General features: G+C 39.5%; 1 protein-coding gene across 2 annotated transcripts in view; it reads left to right on the forward strand.

The window, feature by feature from the left end:
• The window catches only part of LOC128733612 (diacylglycerol kinase 1), a 207,646-nt gene that overhangs the window by 141,716 nt on the left and 42,938 nt on the right, over positions 1-22,992 (forward strand). For both annotated transcript variants that reach the window (XM_053827332.1, XM_053827333.1), the window contains exons 5-10: positions 9,574-9,775; positions 9,928-10,089; positions 10,164-10,346; positions 20,453-20,575; positions 20,918-21,042; positions 21,540-21,648. In XM_053827332.1, the coding sequence (XP_053683307.1) occupies positions 9,574-9,775; positions 9,928-10,089; positions 10,164-10,346; positions 20,453-20,575; positions 20,918-21,042; positions 21,540-21,648 (904 nt within the window). The remainder of the gene's footprint in view (positions 1-9,573; positions 9,776-9,927; positions 10,090-10,163; positions 10,347-20,452; positions 20,576-20,917; positions 21,043-21,539; positions 21,649-22,992) is intronic.

The following is a 22,992-nucleotide window of genomic DNA, read 5'->3' on the forward strand; positions in this document are numbered from 1 at the left end:
CGTGTGCAAGTGGGTTCCGAATTTTTTAACCTTCATTTGACCCTAGAAAAAAGCTTTTATTAATTGTATCCTCTGCCAAATAACTGCTTTTCCCCAATTACTACAAAATATATAATTTCAATAACTTATCTCTGTTTATTGCCATATCTATATCGCAGCTTGATGAAGTTATGAAAAATATAACTATCGGTATAGTTCGAATAATGTCAATTTCATTCACGCTCAAGACAAAAATGCATGCAGTTAAAACGACAATATTAATTAATTATTCACCATCATAACCGGAACAATGGTAATTTAGCAGCACCCCAAAAGCACTAGGCGCGCGAAAAGCCCCAGTCTTGCAGGATACCGATAGGCACATGAAAACCGAACCTGCCATGCCAGCATTGGTTTAAAATTTGCTGCACAGCTTTTGTGCTGCCGCCTATCAAGGCTCGATGCGAGTGTCTGCTTCCAATTACCCGAAAGCCGATAAAACTCGTTCAATTGAGTTTTTTCAATAGCTCTCATACGTTGCCGAAACGAACCGACGACGACGGTTCGGTTTTGTGTTCACAGCAAATATATTACTCAATTTAAAAATACTTTAATTAAAACTGGAATATCACAGTGTGAGTGTTTTTGGCGAAAATGTACCCCAATGCATTTCAAAGTTTTTCTTTCGATTCCTATTCAAACACGCAGAAACACACTCACACGTCATTCGCCACTGGGGAGGATGTCACTTTATTTGCGGTATTCTATACAAAGTGTTGCGAAAGCTCATAAAAATCTTGAATGCTCACACATAGTTTGTTAATTTGAAAACTTTTCACAGTTTGATTGAGTTGCATTCAAAGTTGCGGTTGTGACAATGTGTTTGATTTGTTGCCTTGTTTCAACGTAAACAAGTCTTCCTTTTAACTTCGGTTGAGTTCCTCTAGTAAGGCGTAAAATTGTTGAAGCTTTCTTCTTTTGGCCGTGAAGCTCCGTTCAGTACCACGCGCCTCCATTGGATTCTCTTTGATGGAAAAGCACGGTACTTTTTCTGGGTAATTGATTATTATTTGACTTTCGTTCGTTCGCGTGACATGCCATAAAATCAAATTACAATACTTAAACTGAACAAGGGTCGACCGTTCGGCTGGGTTCCGTTTGATGTTTGAGACGCCATTTCGAGGGATGGACCCTAATCATCAATATTCATAAGAAAGTCATTACCGTCGGGTTCGACTGGCGAAAGTTTCGCAAAAGTAACGAAAGGCGGAAAAATATGTATGTTTACCGTTTTCCTTGTTGGCTTATTCGTTGCCAAATTTTTGCAGCTCTCATTGAATTCAAATATTAGTGTCATGTTTTCCGAGGTAACAAGTATTTCAATTGTTGGTATTAGCATAAACATTATTGTCAAGAAGACCAACAGCAGCACACCGCAGATATGCAAATTTTTCGCCAATTGTAATGAAGCTAGCAGAACACAGCAGTGTACTGCGGCCTGCGATAATGCGGTTGGGCAATACGTGGCACAAGAGCAGCAAGATGGAAAGGAATTATGAAGCACACATTTTTCCAAAATTGAATTAGGAAATTTTCAACGTTCCGCTTCGCATGATGTGGCCGTGTCAGAACAGGATACAGCTTTCCTGCAATTCAATTAGGGTTTGGTGAACTGCGGACGGTTGAAACGGGTTTTGCAGATATTAGGAGCAATGCACGAACGCTACCAACGATCGAATTATCATGATAAGATATTGGCCAACAAACTGTAATTGTCGTGGAAACATTCACTATGTAGCATCTATCGGTTGGATTATTGTGAAATTTTATTTTCCACAAATATTTTAAATTAAATTACCTTCTTATTTTAGTTTGGAGCTGGGGGGAAATGAGTAATAGGACTCGCGGGATCCTTTATTAGGCGTTTTAATGCCTCACGTTCCAAAAAGATTAAATCAAACCACTATTTATTCCATTAATTTCCCCACATTTCCGATCCGCTCGTGCTCACCAAATGTCCCATTGCCTTACAGTCTGACGACCGCGTGTTTGTTGTCCCAAGTCCCAAGTGACCAAGTGAAACACGTAAATAATAATCTTTTCGTACTACAAACAGCAGAGACGACAAGACATAGCGTGTGGCTTGGTTGCTTCAGGCTTGCGGTTTGTGCGAGTTTGGTTTTATCGTAGATCTTTTACGACTCTTTTTAGAGGGTTATTTTCCATCCGTTTTCAGTGCTGATAGGGTTGCGCTTTTATCGCATTATCTTACCGGAGGGTGCTTCGAGACGGTCTTCTTGCTCTCAATTTAGCGTCGATTAGAAGTAGCAGAGCTAACGTTTCGTTGGAATTTGATATAAATGAAAAAAAAAAAGTGGTCAAGGTTTAGCTTTACCCTTCAATTGTTTATTGAGGTTAGAATTACTTTGAAGTAATCCTCAACTCTAGTGGACTGTCACGAGTATTCGGGTCAACCGAAGAGAGGTGAACGACGTTCGTCAGAAAGTAAGCGTTTGTACATAATGCTATGAAATATTAATGCTTTTCGTGCTTAGTTTGTCCTTCAGGCACTGGATTGTTTTCTCAGTTAAGATCCGTTTCTATAAAAATAGATGAACCTGTAATCTCTTAGTCTGGAAGCGAGTCTGAAAACATTTTTATCCGTTATTTTATTATAGGTTTAAAGCTTCGCTTTTGAAGGAAATTTGTTTTTATTTGCACTCAAACTAACTAACTAATAAAAGCACCTGATCGCTGATTATCAAGAATCACAAATCATCTTTCCAATCCCGAGAAAGAAAAACATTCAATTATGATAAAAATGAGCCAATTTCAATTAAACTAATCCGGTAGTCTAGTTCCGCGGCGTCGTCGGCTCCATCGGGATAGGATCGAAAGGTGAAACGACATATCTACGACAGGCGCTACACAATCGCAGAACTAATCCCTGTTCCGCGCGCTTCAACGGAACGGGATGGGAATGCCACATAAAGCGGCGCTGCTGCTAGACAACGGCATCACTGAGCACACTGAAGAGCTTTGTGCGTGCCAGCAATTCCGAGATGCTTGAATAATTTATTAGACATACTTTTTTCCGTTTCTTTTTCCTCCTCTCTGGCAATCCGCTTGTCGACAGTGCTTTTTCACACCGTACCCGTACGTACCGTGGGGAAATTTGAGATTGAGCTCGTGTGAATTTGCGGATCTTGCGTCGCAACACGCACAACGCACAACGTGGAGTTCCGGGATCAAGTGCGAAAGCCAAAGTGGCTGCGAATGTGTCGGTTGGTATCGAGCACGGATCCTTTCCGTTGAACATCAATTCAGTTGATTACCATCGCCAAGGGTGGGAGAGTGTTGCAAACTCCTTTCGAGGGAATGTAATATTGTTTAGATTTTTGATGTTCAAAGACACATTTGGTTATATAAGACACCTCCTGATACGGTACGGTTAGAAATGAGAAAAAAAAGTTCAGCACCCGAAACGACGCGTAGGTGACAAGAAATCGCTGATGATTGCTCTTTATATAATTGAGAGGCGAAAACGGATTTTTTTTCTTTCCCAATTTTCACGTTAACGAAAAGACGACACGTGCGCGGCATAATAATACCGGCTTCGTGGAATTCAAGATACTCAACGGTAACGAAAGCATCAGAGTAAATACCGGTGAATGGCAATCTAAATTGACTTAAAATGTGTTTATTTTTTATTTTATTCCGCGACATCTTAATATAGAGTGTTTGAGTATTTCTAAATGCAAAGGCTTCATTTTATTCAATGGGTATCTTTAGGATGAAAATTATTTCCCCTATGATTGACATTGAGAAATTGAAATGACAAAAACTGCAGGGTCGCATTTGAAAATATGAATTTTAGATATTATTTGTAGGCCCTGAGACATGTACTGTTTTACATTCCTTCTTTTTCCTCATTTCTTGATCTTTCATTCAATTGATGCTTCATGGGGTGAAAATCAAATGAGTTCAAAGAAAGATGTTGTTGCGGGGGAAGAAGAACTGCGTATGCATTCGGAGTTCTAGGTCAAGCCCGCGTTTATGCCCCTAGGCACACATCCTTTTATTTGTTTTAATTTGAGACAGCACTCTGATGCAAATTAAAGGATAAAATTGATCCAACTTAGGGCAAAAATGGATAAAACATTTGGTTAAAATCAGTGCAAATCAAATAAAACTCAAAAATTCGATAAAAAAATTCAGTGACTGGTTTTAATATGGTTGAATAAATGTAATGGTAAATCGACATTAAATCAAAAATCAAACTAAATGTTTCAAAATACTTAATTATGGTGAATGACTCTGTACTTTCTTCCTTCCTTTACTTCCTTTTGTTCCTTTCCTTCCTTTCCTTCCTTTCCTTCCTTTCCTTTCTTTCCTTCCTTTCCTTCCTTTCCTTCCTTTCCTTCCTTTCCTTCCTTTCCTTCCTTTCCTTCCTATCCTTCCTTTCCTTCCTTTCCTTCCTTTCCTTCCTTTCCTTCCTTTCCTTCCTTTCCTTCCTTTCCTTCCTTTCCTTCCTTTCCTTCCTTTCCTTCCTTTCCTTCCTTTCCTTCCTTTCCTTCCTTTCCTTCCTTTCCTTCCTTTCCTTCCTTTCCTTCCTTTCCTTCCTTTCCTTCCTTCCTTTCCTTCCTTCCCTTCCTTCCCTTCCTTCCCTTCCTTCCCTTCCTTCCTTTCCTTCCCTTCCTTCCCTTCCTTCCCTTCCTTCCCTTCCTTCCCTTCCTTCCCTTCCTTCCCTTCCTTCCCTTCCTTCCCTTCCTTCCCTTCCTTCCCTTTCTTCCCTTCCTTCCCTTCCTTCCCTTCCTTCCCTTCCTTCCCTTCCTTCCCTTCCTTCCCTTCCTTCCCTTCCTTCCCTTCCTTCCCTTCCTTCCCTTCCTTCCCTTCCTTCCCTTCCTTCCCTTCCTTCCCTTCCTTCCCTTCCTTCCCTTCCTTCCCTTCCTTCCCTTTCTTCCCTTCCTTCCCTTCCTTCCCTTCCTTCCCTTCCTTCCCTTCCTTCCCTTCCTTCCCTTCCTTCCCTTCCTTCCCTTCCTTCCCTTCCTTCCCTTCCTTCCCTTCCTTCCGTTCCTTCCTTTCCTTTCCTATGCAACGTTTTGCAAAGGGAAAAATAAGCCCGACATCCCCTCTTAAATGCTCCGCTAGATCTCCTTACTAGTGTTCTTGTCCGCGGTGAACAACAATTCCAAGTACAGTCGACTTTCGCTAATTGCACTAAGCTCTTAGCCCGTTTAGTGAAAGACTTTCGTCAATTGGGCTGAGATGTCAAAACCGAGGGATATATCGATTGTTTTTGTCGAAATCGTCGCAGAAAGGTTTATAAAAATACTAGATGACCCGGCGCGCGTTGCTACGCCATTCTTGAAAGGGGGTTTGTGCATAATCTATATATATAAAAATGAAATGCTGTTCGTGTGTCCGGTATAGACTCGCAAACCGCTCGACGGATTTTGATGAAACTTGGCATACACATTGCGTTTGTGTGAGGAATGAGGAATGTTGTTAGCATGGTTTGAGACCCCTCCCCCCTCTAGAAGGCGGGGCTCCCATACAAATGGAACACAAATTTCTTCATAACTCGGGAAGAAGAAGATACACTTATATTAAATACAGAATCAAAGTGGAACCTAATCTTTTCATTGTTGAAATTCAGTTCTAGATTGTTTAACAAGTAAATAGCTGAATTTCATGCTACAATGTTAATATATATTGGCATTTTTAACTATTTCACCGTGATGCTCAAAATAGGAGAGTCAAGTTCGTAAGGGATCGGAAAACGATATGATGCAATTGTGTTCCATTCAATTAATTTTAATATTTTCTATATAAATTATTTTCCACACTTGAATGAACTATATTCAAGAGCCCCTCGGAAGAAAAACTACGCTGTCAGAAATGACGTTTGACTTCGTTTTGGATGGGCTATAGCCCAATTAACGGGAGCCCGATTAAAACGTAGCCCAGTTAAAGATAGCTCAACGAACGAAAGTTGACTGTACACGAATTCATCTTTCACTTCAAATTCGTCGCCATCACCGTTACCATCCGTGGGAAGCGCACGTCTCCTTTGAGTCTCTTCCTTTCATGTATTTGGTCTCCGACGCAATTTATTTTTAGCCCAATTTGCCTAGACTCCGCTTTCAGTCTGGCTCTGCCGTCGCAAACTTGCTGACTGTGATATCAAAGTCATCTGCGAGGTCTAGGAGTTTGCTACTTTTGATAAAAAATGCCTCTCATGCCGAATGACCCTGAAAAGAGATGTTGAACAACATGCAAAACTTTCGCCGCGTCTCTAAGGGACTCAAGAGCGTTCCCGAGATGCGCACGAAACACATCACTCAATCGAATGATAGTTCTGATCAGTCACACCAGCTTCCATCCGCCATAGCTGGTCTCGATCGACTTTATCGTAGGCTGCTTTGAAGTCATTAGGGATGTGATGCGTGGGCACGTTGTACTCCCGACATTTCTGCAAAATCTGTCGGACATCTATGAAAAATGGTCAAGCTGGTTCATTGAAGGTTGGTCTCCAGTGGATCCAGTTTGTGGATATCTTTGCATGGGCAAAAAGTGTTACGGATTACTACCTCTCGAGAAGCTGCGAAGTTTATATATCGTTGGCCTTTATCGTTCGTGTTGGTGTGCAGGCTATGAGATCCTATCACCGGTTTATACATTTCTTTTCTACCGACCTGGGCGTTCATATCCTCGATGAAGATCTCGATGTCCTGTGGTAAACAGCTGTAGTATGTTACCTCCAGATGCGGGCTTCCTTCTCAACGTCGGGTATACCTTCGAGCGGACAGTGCACGCTGATGATGCTGTCGTATGGTGATAGTTTAATTGTCAAAACACTCGGACGCCAACCGAGAGAGTGTGACTTAGAGTACCACTTACCAATTGAACTACGCAATATATTTTTAGCCTCATATCGTAGTTTCACAGTTTTATCCAGTCTACCATTCTTCCCACCAAATGCTCCTCCACTTTAATAAAATAGTTTACGTTGGACCGCGACACAGCCAGCGACAATTAAAACAGAGAATAAAATTTCAGAGTATTGAATCAGTAGCTAAGCTTTTGACGTAAGACTACGTCTCACGGCAAGTTTTGAGATAGGGTGTCATTCCAAAAAATCGAAAAATGCGAGCGTCACGAAAAATGATAGGTTTTAGGCGCCAATAGCTCAGCGGTTTTCCGATCGATTTTCAATATTCTTACACCAATCGATCGGAAAATCTTCTAAGAATTGACTCAAATGAAGAAAAGTATGGATTCTTGATGATGAACTATTGAAAAATTGGAAATAATAAACCTGTTTTACCAGAATTCTCGCTTCGTGATTGGTTGGAAGATTCTTTACGATTATCTAAACCTATACCAATTTGATATCTGTGCTTGGGAAGTAAGCCAAAACAAGTGACAAAGTTTCCTCATTTCAACAAGATTTCTTAACACCGCGGGTAAACCTAGACCATTTTGATGTCCTCGCTTGGGAAGTACGCCAGAAAGAGTGACAAAGCCCCCTCGTGCCAACAGATTTCATACGAACGCGATTAAACCTAGTCCAATTTGATGTCTGTGTTAGGGAAGTGTGCCAGAAAAAATGACACAAGTTCGTTGTCCCAGCAGATCGCAAATTCTTTACTGCGAGACGATGAAACGTCGGCGAATTTGATATCTGTATTGGAAAAATGTGCTACAGCTGTAGTGTTCGGTTATAATACGACTCTGTATGAATACGCATGCTTGCCGTTTCATTAGAAGTGTAGTGAAAAGATGTGCTGTTGATAAAATAAGATTGAATTGGTAAAATCCCTTCAACGTGGGGAACCATGGGTAATAAAAACAATCTTTAATTTCAGTAAGGTAGCAGGAAAGCTAGTTTGTGTTCTTGATTTTGTTAAATTGTTTTCAAATGCACAATCTTTTGAGAATTGAACGTATGCAATGTTACTACTTTGATAAATGTTACATACAACGCATGTAGCATGTATATATGTTGCATATAGCATGTATACATGAAGAATCGAATGATTACAAGCATCAATACATGCTACTATCACTACAAAGAGACTTACGTAGTCCTGCGTCACTTATGCGTCACCATATGCGGTTGTGTCTTGTACACAACCCCTCTGATTTTTTTCTTTCGCTTTTTGCCATTTTCTTTGGTCCGTTATTATTTTATTATTTTTCTATCCCATTTTCTCATTTTCTCCTCGTATCTTACTCACTGTTCTCTTTTTCCATTTGGTTTCACTTGTTTCCTGTTCCGAGACCAGACAAGAATGGGTCTCGTTTTCCATCTTTTTCGATCCCCTTTTCTGTCACGTTTTTTCTCCTTATCTGTCTCTTTGTTCCCATTTTTTTCTCATTTTCTGTATCGGTGTTCCTTCGTGTCTCTCATTTTTCTTCTCTGTTTCGTTCTCATTTTGCTCATTTCTCTCGTTCTCTTTTGCTGGCCTATCTTCTTTTTTACCACTTTTTCTCTATTTTTCTCTCCTATTTACTTCGTTTCCACCCTTTTATATCCCGTTTTCCCTCCCATCCTGTCACGTTTTTACAAATTTACAAATTAGAGCTTTTACTTACCGCAAAATCTGAAAAAATTGGGCTTTGTCTATTGGTTGGTTCGGCATCATAAAGGGTGAAAAATCCAGACAAATCTGAAAGGCTGGCAACACTTATTATAACAGTCCACATTTTTATATCCACCAGTTCGTCAGCATTCTTGTTATCATTGCTTTGGTGAATTCAATCTAAAAATTCAAAAGCTTTTGTCTTCACATCACTTTAGACGTGAAGGCGCTCCATCACGTCGTCATCGTCAATCCGAAAAGAGTTCATTGGTGCCTAATTAGTAAAAAGGTTATATCAAATTATCCATTCACAAAGCATTTTGTAAATGAAATAAACCATCCCGAAAGTGGTATACCATCCGCCAATTAGTATCCGAAAGCTAAGTTTTTAACTTTTCCATGAACCAAGCCTGAAGTTCAAATCAGCACAAATCGTGCGCTCCCCGCGTAGATCCCCGAGGCAGTAGGGGAGGGGACAAAACCGAACGCACCGGCACTGCGGCGGACCGTAATCATTACCTTTTCTTATCGTTCCGCAAGTGAGTAATCGTTCTTTCCATTTGAGCTGACGTTCTTGAGCGGATTTCAGCTGTGATGGATTAAATTCCATCGGATTAATCAAACTATGAGACGGAGGGTTATCCAGTTTCTTCATCGTTTCTTCAACTACTAGTCAGGAAATGGCAATCTTACGGGCTACAGAGTGGGACGAAAGTACGTGATTTTTCGAGCCAGGTAAAATCTCTGTGTGTGTTTGTACTTGATTGAGGGCGTGGGGTGCAATCCCTCAAGCGCTTGCTGAAAAGAATGTTTTCAACTTTTTGAACACAATATTTACTCAGCCAGAATTTGTTTTAAACAACTTTTTCTACCTCGATGTGTACTGAATTAAAATTGCATACGGAACAAATCATACACGTGCTTTTGGGAATGATTGCTTGTTGAAACCACTCCTCAATGTTTACGTTACTATACGATTTGTTTTTGTTTTCATTTTACTTCGCAGGATGTTGACTACGAAGGATTTCGCCGCTTTCTGGATGCGTTCCTTGACTGTGAAACGCCGGAGGAGCTGTCCAAGCATTTATTCATATCATTCCTGAGGCCTGCCCTGTACCAGGCACAGCAAATTCATGGGAAGGCGCTCAGCCAAATGGCTGCTATCAGCAGCAATGCAGCTTGTGCTCCGGTGACGTCTCATAATCGGGGTAAGTGACACTCGCAGAAAAAAAACAATTGAATTTCCTCAGCTCCCAATTCCAAGAAAGAAAACAAACCGAAACGAATCTCGGCAGAAAAAAAAACTTCATCTATAAATCGGTTTCTATTTTTATTCATCTTACGCTCCGAAATGATGCAGGGTCTATTCCCAATCTGAACAACGTCATTGACCTGCCAACACCGCAGCCTTCGCAGGAATCCCAGCGAAATAGCTTCGTGGAACGGATACACGGCATCACGGACAAGCTCCAATCTCTGGGTCACCTGGGGCATGAAAGCAGTGACCGGCAAGGCAAAAGTGGTTAGCAATGCGGCAGCACTTTTTTGTGTGGAATTTAACAGATTTTTTTCGTTTTTGATAAAATAATTTCACAGGAACTGTCCACCCCATGCTGACGGTGACGCCAAGCCCTATGGGAGGCAACACGTCAATCCTGCAGGCTCCCTTCCGGCGGTCGGCCGATTCCAGCCCGTCGCACAGTCACAGTCACAGCCATTCGCAAATTTCACGAAACTCCTCCCGCAAAAGCAACAACTCCGTCAACTGTCGAATCGAAGGTGGGTTTATGCTCAGGGCATGTTAGTATGTTAAATTAATTTTTGCCGTGACGGTTCGGCGATTTGTCACTGATAATCCAATTCAGATAGGAATAGATTGAAGCAAATCATTTCCGGTAGGGGAAATGTGTATAATGTGCCCCCCCCCCCCTAAGAATAAATGGTTATATCTCCGTTATACTTCCCCAAATTAACTTTACAACTACGTGTATATGTTGGTATTTAAGCTGACAACCAATTGCAATTGTTTATTTCATTTAGTATTGTGGAATAAACATGCTTGGAATTATTTAATAAAAGCACCTAAATGTTGTGTTTCTCGTCTGCGCGGGGTTAAATGCCCCACCTGCGGTATAATATGCCCAATGCGGTAATTTGAGTATTTCTACCAGTGACAGACCAACTCTATTTTGTAGAAAGTAAAACTATTTCCTTTGTTTTGCAAAATATCGTTATTTTATGTAAAATAAACATAGTTTCGGCCTTCTGGTGCACTTTTTCTTTTCTGCATTGGGCACATCATACTGCAGCTGTGGCGTTTTGTACCGGGTAGTTGAATTACCTAGAATTTGGACATTGGTAATAAATTATTCCCACCACGGTTGCTCTACAATACTAATTGAATTAAATAATGGCAATTGGCTTCAACTTAGATCTGTTTACCTATGTTTATAGCCACATTTGCAAGGGGGCAAATTGCATCACCGCAAGTGGGGCATATTGGCCTGCTTTTACTTATTTGAAAAAATATTAAATGCTAAAGCCAACCAAGCGTGTCATACCGTTATTTTTGGCAGGGATGTCTTTTTGAAGTTCACTTTAGGCAATCGAATCGCAACAACCGGTTATTTACAGATTTTGACAAGAAAATAGCTTATGGAAATGACGCCAAAAGTTCCATCGGAAGCTGCTCAAAAACAAATTTATTTTTGTTTTGTTTTTACAGCATGTGACAACTGTCATACTTGCATAGTAGGCTAGTTCAATCAAATACTATGGTTTCTTGGTGGTTTTGCATTTTGATTTCGCTTGTTTAGCGAAAAAACGAAGGGGGAGCACATTGGCCAGGGGGGGCACGTTATACACAATTCCCCTACTCTGGCTAATATAATGGTCGCTCTACACTAGAAATAGGTCCATTTGTTGTAGATCCCCATAAATTGAAACCAAAAATTTTTCAAAACTAAATGACACACATATTCTGCTGGGAGAGAAAAAAGGAATTCTGAGGGTCGAATTATAACAATAAGCACCAGTTTATCACACCCGGAAAACTCATCTAGTTTTCTTATTAATTTTACTTCAATCAAATTCACACCCAACCAGCACATTCCTTTACTTCGTCCCTAACGTCACGTCACGCAAGCTCATGTTTTCAATGTCTGCTCTATGACGTATATCAGGCCCACCCTCCACCTCTCTCCTCCGGGCACGGCAACACGAACGAAAATTAACCGGAACCGGTATCAAATCAATTGCTTTCGAAGCACCGGAGATTCGCTTGTTCGCCATGCTAGGGAATGGCAATATTTCATGGACAATGAACTTCCATTTACACGTGAAATGTGTAATTTAGAAGCGGCGTAGAGCTTGTTGCCGGCCGCAGTCGCTACATCACGTGCTGTTTGCTACGTTTCTTAAGAGTGAAAAAGCGATGTAGCACAGTGCCCTACCCGATCAGGAGGGCGTAACAAAATTATAACTGATCCTGTTATTTTTCGACCGATTTTTTGCTAACAACGGCTGTTATAATTTAGCTACTGCAAGTGGTTAAAATAACTCAAATTCTAACAAAACTGCTTAGCAGTGATAGCAAAAATGTAACAAAGTTTGTTATGTTTTGAACAAAATTATATCAAAATTTGTTCCCATATTTCTAACAAATTGTGTTATAATTTTGATAAAACAAAAACTTCTTTACCTCTGTCTGCTATATCGACATTTTCCCGACCTATTGTCAAAAATAGTACAACTATTTATCGGGAACATTTACAAATAGCCACAAAAAAAGATTTTCACATATTCTTTCAATTTCAAAAACCGCACCCTTTCAGTCGGAATTGAACTCACGACATACCGCACACGATGCCATCGTCTTAACCACTGTACCAGAACTACTCTTGAATGTAGGTAGTTTAAATGCTCATATGATTTGACCGATAGCTTATTCTGTCAGTTGTCAGTTTTTGCTGTTCGAGCTGTCTATAAATAGATCTCTTTTGGTACGAGACTGTGATCAAGAAAAAGAAATCGAATCCGTTTTATCAGTGTTGCACCGTTCTGACAGTGTTGCTCGAAGTGCTTTCAAATATACCAGAAAATATATTGAAGTGAACCTGGCCATTCAAACTTTGTTTTTAAATGAGTTTTATATTTCAGGTTTTGATTCTATAAATGTTATTGCTGATTTTGGTAGGAACCAACTACAGTAAAGATTAAAAACAATTATGAACCTAATTATTTTAATGATGCGTGAAAGAAAATATTTCTCAATTATACGAGGTTTTGTTAGTAAAGGATTGGAGAAAACACTTGTTGCTTTTAAATTTTGTAAACAAGACGTAAACCGAGAAAAAAACTAAAACATTTTCTTTTATCGTTAATTATTTTTTTCATAATGTGTTTGCTCGATTACGTTTGGTTCCAAGCATCTACCAATAAAATAAAAGTTTGAGAGATTTTCTTTTTAATCTTAATTCGTTGTTCGTTTCAATTCGTTGTTAGAACCTAATAAAGTGCAGAAAATACATAAAAGATGGCTTAACAGGAGCGGCATTTTGCATCGAGTATATTTCTAACTGCAATAGTTTATGTTTTCATTTTATATACTTGCTGTTGTTGGATGCTTAAAAAAATTGTTATCCAAATAAACAAAAAAAGTCTAGAATTGACAACAAAATTTTCTTAATGCAAAATTGGTAGATATAAGAATTCGCTACATGTAATCGTTATTTCGTTCTGATGCACTGAAACTGAACACAGAAAACTGAACAACTGAATAAACTTAGATTGCAATTTGCAATTGCACTTGAAATTAGACACGAAATTTTACTTTGAATTTCATTTGAAATTGCATGTCAAATGTACATGGTATTGGATTTGATATTGGACCAAAATTTAAACTTGAAATTGGACATTAAATTCGAATTAAATTTAGAATTCAAATTTAATTCAAAATAAACTTGAAATTTGACTTGAAATAGTACTTGAAATTTTACTTGAAGTTAGGCTGATATTGCATGTAAAATTTGGCTTGAAATCAGATTTGAAATTACACATAAAATTTGCGTTAAATTTTATAGAAAATGTATGGCACGTTCCCCATTGTGTGTCCCGGGCACACCAGTGATGATATGTAACATTTTTAGTAGTGGCCAAAGCCCTAATTCTCCTATATAACTCAATGAGTTATAACTATCAGAATCTGTTACAAATTTGAAACTTTTGTTTTCACTTCCTGATCAGTTTATTTCCGATTTGTAACACAATGTGTTATAAATATCAGAATGTGTTATAAATTTGATGTTATCTTGTTATGCCCTCCTGATCGGGTACCCATCACGATGGTTGTCAAATTCAACCGTAGAGAATCGAAATAAAGTTTAAGTCTGTTTTTCTCAACAGAATCTAAAATTTTACTTTCCTGTTCAGTCATCACCTCTTATTTAGAACAAAATATAAATTTTAAATTTCTTTCCACCGTACACAAAAGAACAAAATCTTTTTTTTTTAATAGAAATCATTCTACCGATTGAAACGATTTTCTTAGTGACAAAATAAACATTTCATAGTGCTTCATAGAGCAAAAAGAGCAATAAAAGCAATCATAAAGAGTAAAGAACCACCAAATAAAACAACGGTCGTTCGCTAATTGAAAAGCGTAACCTCTAAGACGGCAAGGCAAGAGTAAATAATTTTCTCTTATGCGCACTTGACAATAAAGTGCGGAAAAACGTGCCAAGAGCATGACGAAAACCTGGCTCTAGTCGGCCATCGGCGGGGGGATATCACGAACAAAAGGCAACATCATTTCGTTTCAATTAAGTTTCCATTATTCTAACATTCTACATGTTTTTCGATATTGAATCGGTTAATTTTTTACGTTTTTCTTTCATTTCAAACGAGTGACGTTTTTCAAAATTTAACGAAGTTGGCCTGTTTTATATATTGTTTGAAAACAGCTTTTCAACTTTCGGTTTTTAGGTTCACTGTGATAGCAGGGGTGTGGTCAGAAAATACTCTTAGAAGGGATTTACAATAAAAAATCCTGATATAACCTAACTGTAAAGCGTTCATTCAGAAAATTAGTCAAAGCTTTTTTTGACGAAATTGAGGATAAATCAAACTAAATTTACCATCCCAAGTTGCCATCCCATAGTTGACATAAAAAATCAAGTAAAAGAAAATACAGGTAAAAGTTTTTTCATTGTTTCAACCATGAATACGAACACTTTAATTTTCGTTTATAAAGTTGCAAAATGGGCGAGGATAATTATGAAGCCGCTTAAAACCCTTCAGTGTTTTTCTAAAATTTATTGTATTGTACAAGTTAAGAGGACTTCTGACGTAGGACTACGTCTTACGGCAAGTTATGAGATAGGGTGTCATTCCAAAAAATCGAAAAATGCGAGCGTCACGAAAAATGATAGGTCATGAGCGCTAATAGCTCAGCGGATTTCCGATAGATTTTCAATATTCTTACACCAATCGATTGAAAAATCTTCTAAGAATTCACCCAAATGAAGAAAAGTATAGATTCTTGATGTTGAACTATTGAAAAATTGAAAATAATGAACCTATGTTTTACCAGAATTCTCGCTTCGTGATTGGTTGGAAATGACGTCATCAAAGTGGAAATGCGTTTTCACACTTCGGTTTATAATTCAGTCAGTTTTCAATAGATGTGCAAGCTATTTACACCAATTGATCGGAAAATCGATTTGGAAAATATTGAAAACATATAAAACTATTGATTTTCAATGCACGTCATTGGAAAATTGAATTATTTTCATTTTTTACCTTCCCACGCCAGTGCTTCCCTAGCACGGATGGCAGAAATATATACGATATAAGCTATGGGTTAAGCTTCCTTATGATTGTATTTAATTGACGCTCTATAGAAACCGATCGAAAATTGTTGAGCTTCCGCTCTTACTACTTCCCGGATAAGGCAATGAAGACATCCAAATTCACCAAGCGAGACGCCAACAAACCGATCCGCCAGTGAACGATATGGTTTTGGCTGCTATGCCTTTTACTGCGCATGGTCAGTCGGTCAGCGGCTTTCGTTGGCGACACATCGGCAAGCAGCTAGCTTGCGACACATCGGACAGGCAGCTTTCGAGTCACATCCGTGGCATACTTTTAAAGGTTGTATTTAAAACATTGTTTGCCTTACGGTGCACAACGTCGTCAGTTCGTCGTGTTCAACGGCTTCTGAGGAAAGGAAAGTATGCTGAGCGTGTTGGAGCTGGAGTACTGGTCTCGTTGCCGTGATGGAATATCTGGCTGTTGAAGTTCTGTAATTGGCAGGAAATATGCCGCTCGCGACAACAAAACGACCAGAATTATGCCACGTCACTTTCAGTTGGCCACCTGGACTGGTATTCAATCGTGAGCGTGACTCATGACCATACACGATCGTCTTTGTCGTTCGCATAGCTGCTGAGGCTTTCTGGCTGGTTCGTTGCAACAAGCCGTGCCTGGTTAGTGGTTATCGGTACTTCAATTTACCGAAAAGGGAATTACGTTAGGTGCATTAGTGCAAGTTTATTGCAAGCTAGAGTTATGATAATCAAACAATCGGTCCTTTTAGGGATCACACAACGATTGAAGAGTTTGTTGTATTTTCTTGCCCAGTTATCACCATAATAACACAGGCAACGAGGGAAAAGTTGAAGTTTTCGCCATTGCGGACGTCCAACAAATGGCGGGAATAAGTTTTCTGATCACGGGCGACATTTTCTGCCACTTCCAAAACGTCTGCAGCTTTTAATGCTTTATTATCAGTGTTCTTCTTTTGTAAACTGCAGAAAAGTTTTGCGCAAATTTTTCAGCTTTTTGAAACTCGCGCGTACCGTCTACCGATTACCAGAGGAAAAGCACTATTCAACGTAGAAACAGATCATGAAAATTTATTTACTGTTTGGTTTAGTGTGACTTCGATTCGTTTTAATAAAATAGATTCAATCAATTCATGGAAATAACTCCGGAATCGGTTGAAGATTGATACAATGTTACTACTAAGATAAACGTTGCGTATGTAGGTTGTATACATGAAGAATCGTATTATTACGGACATGGATATATCCTACTATTGCTACAAAGAGACTTACGTAGTCCTACGTCACCTATGCGGACCTATTTTTGCCAATGTATACCACATTTTATAAAAATACTAGAATCGGGAAGAGGGAGGGATCATCAGAGCACTTGTTTGAAGCGGTGGGCCTAGGGAGAGTGAAACAGTCAACTTTCTAGGGTTAATCTTGGCTCGATTAACAATACATCGCGGATAATGAGCGGACTCTTCCCCCCACCTGCTGGTGTCATTCTGCATTAAGACGGTTTATTCAACGATTACCTCAGGCGATTTAGCCCTTGGAAGGAGATTATCTAAGTCCCTGGTACATGTAAGTGTTGTCGCTTATCGACCAATTCCCTTCTGGCCCTTCATACAAGAGATGGGACGCATGACCAATCGCTGAATATGTACATCTCTTTTTGACATGATAGGCTCATTGCTATGAACGGATGTTCTGCTAAGGCAGGCAGTAGTACCATATATTCGTATTCAAGTTAAAAGGTAAAAATTCTCAAGAAAACTATTTGAAAGCACTGCCCAATCCCAAGTCACGCGAGCAGAATTGGGTGAAACTGTGGGCAGTTGGGTGGATTGTTGTCCTTTTCGAAGAACATTCCGGTACATCCCGTTGTATCTATACCACTATTCCGGGCTAATGAAACGCGTAAGTTCTACGAGAAGGAGAACCAATCTCGTAGAGGACACACACACCGAAGCCTGCTATGTGTAGGGAGTAGTGACTGAAAGGGAAACCTGGTCACAAACAAGCGCGAGGTGGTCGACAGGCGGAAGCTGTTCTTCGATGAGCATCTCAAAGGCGATATAACAAGACTCCCGGCAAAACTTTACAAGAATGGCCAAGAACCGGAAGTAACAGCACTTCACTGGGTAATCTCAGGGATTTGAGAGGAGGAGAAACTACCGGGGAAGCGAATGGAAGGTGTGATTGCTGTAATTACCGTGGCATTGCGCTGCTTAACGCCGTCTACGTGGTGCTCTCCCAGATTTTGTTACGTCATCTATCTCCAGTAGCAAGAGAATTCGAGTACAGCGTGCCCACGCTTCATATTTTCGTAAATTTCAGAACAGCATACGATACAATCGAGCGCAAACAGCTATGGCAGATAATGTACGAGTACGGTTTTCCGGTCAAATTTACGCGGCTGATCAAAGCTACATTGAAGCGAGTGTTGTGTATTGTGCCTCGTGCATGTTTCGGGAGCATACTCGAGTCCCTTCGAATCGCACGGAGGGTTGCAGCGAGGGGATTCCTGGGGATCCCGTATGTTGTTCAACGTCGTTTTGCACTATGAGCAGCGTCACGGCCAGTCCTTGAAGAACTACTGGTATAATCAGGGTTTGTATATCGTTAGCTTCGTCTGCTTCTTTTTCGCAGAGTTTCGCGAAGGGCGAAGTAGACCCGATTTCCGGCTAAAAAGCCGCTGGCGCGATGTTGGACAGTAGGTAGTAGGCTGGATAAATCGTCACCTTGTCTCAACCACCCTCGCCGCGTCTCGAAGGGACTCGAGAGTGTCCCCGAGATGCGCACGAAACCCATCACTCGATCCAATGTAGCTCTGATCATAATCCGGAAAACCGTGTTCGTGCATTATCTGTCATATCTGGTCTCGATCGACAGTATCGTATGCTGCTTTAAAATCAATAAAGTAGTGATGCTGGGTACTTTGCGCTCCCGACTTTTCTGCAAGATCTGTAGGATGGTAAAAATCGGGTCTGCAGTTGCGCGAGTCCCATAAAGCCTGGCAATTCCCAACGAAACCCCGTACTATCGGTGACAGTCGGCGTAACGGAATCTGGAAGAGTACCTTGTAGGTGGCGTTTAGCTGTCGGCGTAATGAAGCGATAGTTGCAGCAGTCGAGTCGATCACCCTGTCTGTAGATGGGACAAACCACTCCTGCCGTTCATTCCTCCGGTTACTTCTCCTCTTCCCAAGTCTTGGAAATTATCCAGTGTAGAGCTATTTCCAGCATTTCTGTGTCATGTGTATAAAACTCTGCCGGTAGTCGGTCCTTACTCGTGGCTTTTTTGGTCTTCAGCAACCCGATTTCTTGTTTGACTTCTCGGAGATCAGGTGCTGGGATATTACTATCCTAGGTTAACTTTCGTTGCGCGTTTTTCTGCAACTCGCCATTGAGGTGTTCATCGTAGAACTGTTTCCACCTGTTAACGACCCCGAGTTCGTTAACTAAAACGTTAATTAATGCGCGGTCGTAAGACAAAAAGCAATAAATTGTTGCGGCTAGACTAATACAATTCCTCTTTCACTTTTTTATTGTTTCACCAAATACATTTAGAATCAATTAAGCTGTCATCTAGTCATCAAACTAGTCATTCTTTACATCAATTTAGATTTTAGATTACCATTTTGCAATAAAACAGCTTTAAGAAATAATTTCCAGCACTGCCACTAACTTTTGTTTTAGATTCTTTAGATAATTTCTTTTAGAAATGTTAAAAAATGGAAAATAAATATAAGTGGGTTTAACAAGTCTTTTTTGAAATAAGTATGGAGGCCTGTGCCTAGGGGAACGAACAATGGGTTCACGTAGGACTACGAATGCGGGTACGATTCGACAATGCTTGACAATTTGAAAATGTTCAGCAGTATGTTACCCAAATTGATAATTTACTATATTGTAATTCAATAATTTTTTTTCATATCAAAAAGGGCCTCGCTTTTGACAACATAGGCGGACCGCATTTGTTGTCAAATTCGAAATCCTACTGTATATGGATGCAATCTAGCAAAAGGCAAGGCTCCCGCTCACTTTTCAGTGACGTTTCACTTCTAGGACATCAAATTGTACTAGGTTTAATATTCAAACGATAAAATCAGTTGAAGCAAAAGGGATAATTTTGCATGCTGGCGTACTTCCCAAGCACAGATAGCAAATTGGAGTAGTATTAACGTCGTAAAGAATCTTCGACCGGTTGTGACAAAGGGTATTTGATATTTTTTGTGAGAGGAAACCACACTAAACAGACGGTGTTATTAACTGTCGTCCCTGCCTGGGACGAATCACGAAGAAAATGTATGGGAAAATTTGACCTTGAAACTTTTTGTCAATTTTTATTATTCTTTAGTGATTGAAAATGAAAATTTTAATAAAAATCACATAATTGCTGCATCTATTATGAATCGATTGTTATTCAAACGATCGAAATCCATTCATAATTAGCAGAGCTGTTAGCGTCCAAAATCTTTCATGTTCTCGTTACGCTCGCATTTTTTGAGAGACGTAGTCCTACGTCAAAAAAACAGAGTGCTTCCATCAATCGGAAGGAATTCCAACCAGGATAATTTTAGGAATTTTACTTTCTGATGTAAAATTGTTGAAATTGACGAAATTTGAACGTTTCAATTTTTTCTTAGTCACTTCACGAAGGATGTCCTTTATGCTTCCTAATCTCATTTTAAAATAATCATCAAAACTAAATCAGCATCTTTCGTCAGATTCCTAATAAGTATCAAACAATTGCAATTCGCTGTCAATTCATGACAATAATCTAAGAAATATTCTTCTTTGGATAAAAGGAATCAATTCCAATATCACGAAGATTTACCTCCAACGCTAGGTGGATTAGGATGTATTTCCCTTTTCCGAACCTTTTTTTTTTTGTCAAAACAATCAATTTCCCCTCGATGGTTCGAACCAAACCAGTAAGTACTTTAGTCGTATATATATTGCGGCCAGCGCCGTTCGTTACGGACGAGCGAAATTGATTTCATGTTTACTTGTTTATGGATTCCGGTTTTGTTGCTTATTTTTCTACCCACAGATATTCGTCTACAAGCGCGTAAGCAATCCTATCTGGATCCGCTGCTCTTCAAAGTACCACTGAAGGATGTTGTCTGCTATCTGTCACTGCTGGAAGCTGGACGGCCGGAGGATAAATTGGAATGTAAGTATCGGTTGGTTTTGGCTTTGCAATCACTGTTAGAAATACTGTTTTCATTGCCTTATAACTAGATCCTATACGGTTGTTCAGTGAACCACACTGCTCCGGTTGAATTTTTTTTTTCGAAAGAAAAAAAAATTAAGACAGATTAGGTTATTAACCCGCACACTCTCAGCTTGTTTGCAGTAATTAAAATAAACCCCAGCGCGCTATTGTTCCGAAACTTCAACGGCATCCCGGCTTGGCTGCTGGAAGTGTAATTAATTAGACTGATATCTGCTAACTTTATTTCCATTCTGCTCTTCTCTCTTTCCATCTTTCGGTCCTGTCGTCGTCCTGCCCCAGTTATGTTCCGGCTGTACGACACCGACGGAAATGGCGTTCTGGACACCACCGAAACGGACGCGATCGTAAATCAAATGATGTCCGTCGCAGAGTATCTCGGCTGGGATGTGTCCGAACTGAGACCGGTAAGTGTTGCACCGACAATAGCTTCACACACTACTCGTTCCGTCATTATTGTTCTATTTCCTTTTACGATTGTTTTATCTTAGTTTTTTTTGCTGTCGGTTGTGTTCATGTCACTTTGATTACTTAATTTATACCTTAGTGTAGTTTTATTAGCAATGCATAATTAAAAGTGTACAAACCGAACAATAAAACGGTGAAATTTTCTACCGTGATTTATCGTAAAGTGCCAGCCAGAAGAGTGTTAGTTTTTCTCACATGCATTATAAATGTAGGTCATGCCACCATCAATCAGTTTACGTTCGAGCATAATTCAGTCCTCCAAAACGACGACGTAACTGATGGCTAGGACAAAATGAAATTTGCTATTAGTATTACCATTAAGTTCTCCCCATCACTGACTGCAGGCAGACTGTATTGTCATCTATTAAAGTTGATGTCTGGCCGCTTTACCATGAGCAACTGCTAGCAGAATGAATGTGATTTATTGTCATTTCAGATCCTGCAAGATATGATGACGGAAATCGACTACGACGGTGACGGTTGCGTCTCGCTGGATGAATGGCAACGGGGAGGACTAACCACCATTCCCCTTCTGGTGTTACTCGGTAAGTGGTTCATGTGAACCGTAAAACGTGCATTAATTTAGATTAAAAGTTTCTGACGAGGAAGTCAGAATGATGGGGCTAAGACTAGGCAGTAGTGTGTGGTGCTGATCAGTCTGCAATGCCATTGCAGAATAAATGAGAAAACTTTTGTCGAAAAATTGTTGAATTATTTGAGTCGGCGATATTTCACGGTTTTGCTCAACAATCCCCGTTTGCAATATGCTACAGAAATTCACTGTTATTTTAGTAATTTAATTTTCAAAGCAGTTTTTGCTAAGGCGGTTCGTTGCTACATCGTTTCGGTTCATTCCACAGCGGGTAAACTGAGTTTCGAATTACCGCAGAATGTTGTAATTGTAAGTACCCAATGGATAACTCAACAGAGTGTGATAACGGTATGATACTTTACATAACAGTCGGTTGGTGAAAATATTAACTGTCAATTTGATAGTAATATACTTTCATATTGTGCACTTAAGCTTATTATATCAGACCGCTTCACTTTGAAGTATTTTAAAAGTAATACCTTTTCATAAACAATAAAATTGCTAATTGGTCGTAGGGAACAGCAGGTAACGTTCTTTGTCCTTTGATAAAGTCCCATGTTGATCCGTCACGAAAAAAAGAATCAAATTATTTCAGTATTTGGAACAATAGCCATGAGAATAATTGGAAATGTACAGGCAATAATTGTTTCATGGCGATGAAAAATATTTCTCGTTGATGAAGAAGGATAGTACACCGAACCTTTTGTCTGCATACGAGTGTATAATTATTATCGCAGTGTAATGGATCCCTTTACGGACTTTTGTTCTGTTGGTTCGGGGAAAATTGCCATTCTCTGCCGCAGCAGCCAACCGAAACACCAGTACCTGACACTAATTGTCAGGAAACCGAATAATTATCACTCATACAGAAGAAGGCTTGAAATGAACGTTAAGAATTTTTTTAAAGCTGATTTTATATTTCGGATTAAAGTTTCATCAAAATGATTTTATACTTCAGTCGATATAAAAACAAAAATTCCACTGTTTTGAAATTATGATCATAAAAAAGTAAAACTATTCTTCTCTTATATATTTCCCATCACTATTTTTCATTTTGAGAACTAGTCAAAATGTTAAAACAACCACCTCGATTCTACGTTCAGAACAAACCCATTCGGATCAAATATTCTGAAATTTTATTAGACTGTATACAGTCAATCCACAATCATGGGTCACACACGATTGTGGGTCATTTTAGCTTTAGCTGCTAACTTCCGTTTGAATATCACCTAATGATTAATCAAATAGTTAATGCTATTTATGAGTAACAATTTCATCAATCAATTAGTATAATATT

This window comes from Sabethes cyaneus, chromosome 2, assembly GCF_943734655.1.
Source record: "Sabethes cyaneus chromosome 2, idSabCyanKW18_F2, whole genome shotgun sequence".
In the NCBI taxonomy this organism is placed as follows: domain Eukaryota; kingdom Metazoa; phylum Arthropoda; class Insecta; order Diptera; family Culicidae; genus Sabethes; species Sabethes cyaneus.